Source organism: Anguilla anguilla, chromosome 6 (assembly GCF_013347855.1).
Source record: "Anguilla anguilla isolate fAngAng1 chromosome 6, fAngAng1.pri, whole genome shotgun sequence".
Taxonomy (NCBI): domain Eukaryota; kingdom Metazoa; phylum Chordata; class Actinopteri; order Anguilliformes; family Anguillidae; genus Anguilla; species Anguilla anguilla.
Window position 1 is genome coordinate 2,108,398 of NC_049206.1, and position 2,500 is coordinate 2,110,897.

The following is a 2,500-nucleotide window of genomic DNA, read 5'->3' on the forward strand; positions in this document are numbered from 1 at the left end:
CAGCCAGTCAGCGCATCCAGCCAATCAGCGCTCCGGCTAATCAGCGCTCCAGCCAATCAGCTCCAGCCAATAAGTGGCTCCAGCCAATCAGCGAGCAACCAGTCAGTGCTCCTGCCAATCAGGTGTGACCCTCCCCTGGTCTGGGGGCCTCACAGTGCGCCACCTGGGGCAGTTTCACCAGGGCGAGCATCTGTGTAGTCCCCAGGCTTCTGTTACCCCAGGAAACGGTTCTGCCCACCTGCCAACCAGCTGTGCTGTTGGAGGATCGCTGCGCAACCTGTCAGAAAGGGGCCTGCTGGTTGGTTGCTTTTTGAAAGCAAACGCTTGTGTGGCGTTTGATTGGCTCTGGCCTTGTGTTTTTGAAGGGAAGAGAGCTTGAAGAACTGGGAGATCACCTGGCTGTCCCGGTGAGCAGTGAGACACACACTGTCATCTTTCTCCGCACCCGCAAAGCCCTGCCCCGCCCCTGCACCCCCCACACCTCCCCCCCCATGAGCCACCAGCCTCTGTCCCTCCCCAACACCCCCCACCCGCCATAGGACTCCGCCCTCGCACCTCAGCAGGAATTGCAGGCCGTTCCCAGTACCCCTCCTGGCTTTCTATCCCAGTTTAGCCCAGTTTATCTCAGTTCAGCTCACTTTTGCCCAGGTTAGCCTACTGTAGTTTTGTTTAGCTCAGTTCGGCCCTCTTCAGCCCAGTTCAGCTCACTTTCCCCCAGGTAAGCCTACTTTAGTCCTGTTTAGCCCAGTTCAGTTTTGTTTAGCCCAGTGCAGCTCACTTTCTCCCAGGTTAGCCTGCTTTATCCTTGTTTAGCCCAGTTAGGCCCTCGTCAGCCCAGTTCAGCTCACTTTTCAGCTCACTTTTGCCCAGGTTAGCCTTCTTCCTGTTTAGCCCGGTTCGGCCCTGTTTAGCCTGGTTCGGCCCTGTCTGCAGCATGCACACTGTATGTAATGAGGAGCCGCCGTGTCCGCGGCTGGCCTGCTTGTGCACGGCCCCGGCTTCTCTGCGCGGACTCCTGGGCTCGCCCGCCCTTACCGCCATCTGAGCGCATGTCCACTTCCTTCCTGCGGCCTCTCAGTGTGTCTGCTTCCGCCTCTTACTGTGCTGTTGTGGGTCAACGTTTTCAATGAAATTAAATAGTCCTGTTTCAATGCAACGCTTACAAGTGTTATATCAGTACGTTAGGCTCCCAAGTGCTATACGTCCATTTTTAACGGTATATGATGGGGTATAGCTATCTGCTTAGATAGCGGTATGTTCTGGCGCATGTGCAGAACGTGGGTATGTAAATCAGCTGTCGCTGTTTTGTTTGTGGCTGTGAATAAGGAAACAGTTTTCAGATGACTAGCAAGGCATCAGCATGGCTTAATGAAGCTGTGTCTCTTTTCACTTTTAAAGTTTAAAAATCTTTTTTTTTTTTCAGACACGGGGAAGACATGATTGTGACTCCGTTTGCGCAGGTGAGTTCTCTCTGGTTGTGCTGGTTGTGGATAACTGACAGTGAGCATATTTCCTTCGTCATTGTAAGAAGCATAGCAGGCCCAACATTTCGACACGGTCCCCTCTCTCGCAGGTCCTGGCCAGCCTGCGCACGGTGAGGACCAATTTCGCCATGCTGACGCACCTGCAGGATCGCGTCGCCAACAGGTAAGTCACACAGCGCCCACGCGAGACACTGCCCCCTTCTGGAGGGGAGGGCAAACGACCGGAGGAGCCTTTGATCCTTTCTGGATTGGCGTGGAGCTGTCCTCAGGAAGACAGACAGACGGATGTTACCTGTGCATACCTGTACCGCTGCTGTTGGCCGTCCGTGCGTCCATAAACCTGCAGACAGACAGACACCGCCGTGGAGTTTCACATTAAAGGCTTTGATTATCTGTCTTCCTTTGGGGATTTATGTGAAGTTGTGGAGTGTGATATTGTTGTGAATTTGTGCTGTACGCTCATGGAAAGTGCTAATTAATGGCTCACTATATATCATTGCCATTTTCCAAACTGTCAGGTCACTTGTTTCTGTAGACACAACTGGTTCAGCAATGTAATGTTTCTGTTTACATGACTGATAAGTAAAAGACTGATTGATATTTTAATGAATGAATTAATTAATTAATTAATTAATCTAAAGCTGTTGAGGTGTGTAACTGAAGGCTGTGTTGGTACCTTGGTACCTGTCCCCTCATGACCTCTGTTGACCTTCTGCAGGAGGTCGTGTGGCAGCAGCGCCCCCTCCATGTGCAAGCAGAGCCTGCAGGGTGAGTACCCCCACCCTCCCATGACCACGCCCTGCCCCCCGACCACGCCCTGCCCTGCCCACCCCACGACCACACTCTGCCCCCCCATGACCACGCCTCGTCCCACCCCCCCATGACAACACCCTGTTCTCCCCCATGACCCCACCCTGCCTCCCCCCCCACGACCATGCCTCCCCCCCCCACGACCACACTTTGCCCCCCCACAACCACACCCTGTCCCCCCCATGACCACTCCTCGTCCCATCCCC

The 2,500-nt window shown here is 54.0% G+C and overlaps 1 protein-coding gene across 1 annotated transcript in view; it reads left to right on the forward strand.

Annotated features, from left to right (window-relative positions):
- The first annotated feature begins 35 nt into the window (after positions 1-35).
- The window catches only part of LOC118228865 (cAMP-specific 3',5'-cyclic phosphodiesterase 4C-like), a 13,218-nt gene continuing 10,753 nt past the window's right edge, over positions 36-2,500 (forward strand). Inside the window, exons 1-4 of the mRNA XM_035420399.1 lie at positions 36-407; positions 1,424-1,460; positions 1,574-1,647; positions 2,203-2,252. Coding sequence (XP_035276290.1) covers positions 1,437-1,460; positions 1,574-1,647; positions 2,203-2,252 — 148 coding nt within the window. The 5' untranslated portion in view covers positions 36-407; positions 1,424-1,436. The remainder of the gene's footprint in view (positions 408-1,423; positions 1,461-1,573; positions 1,648-2,202; positions 2,253-2,500) is intronic.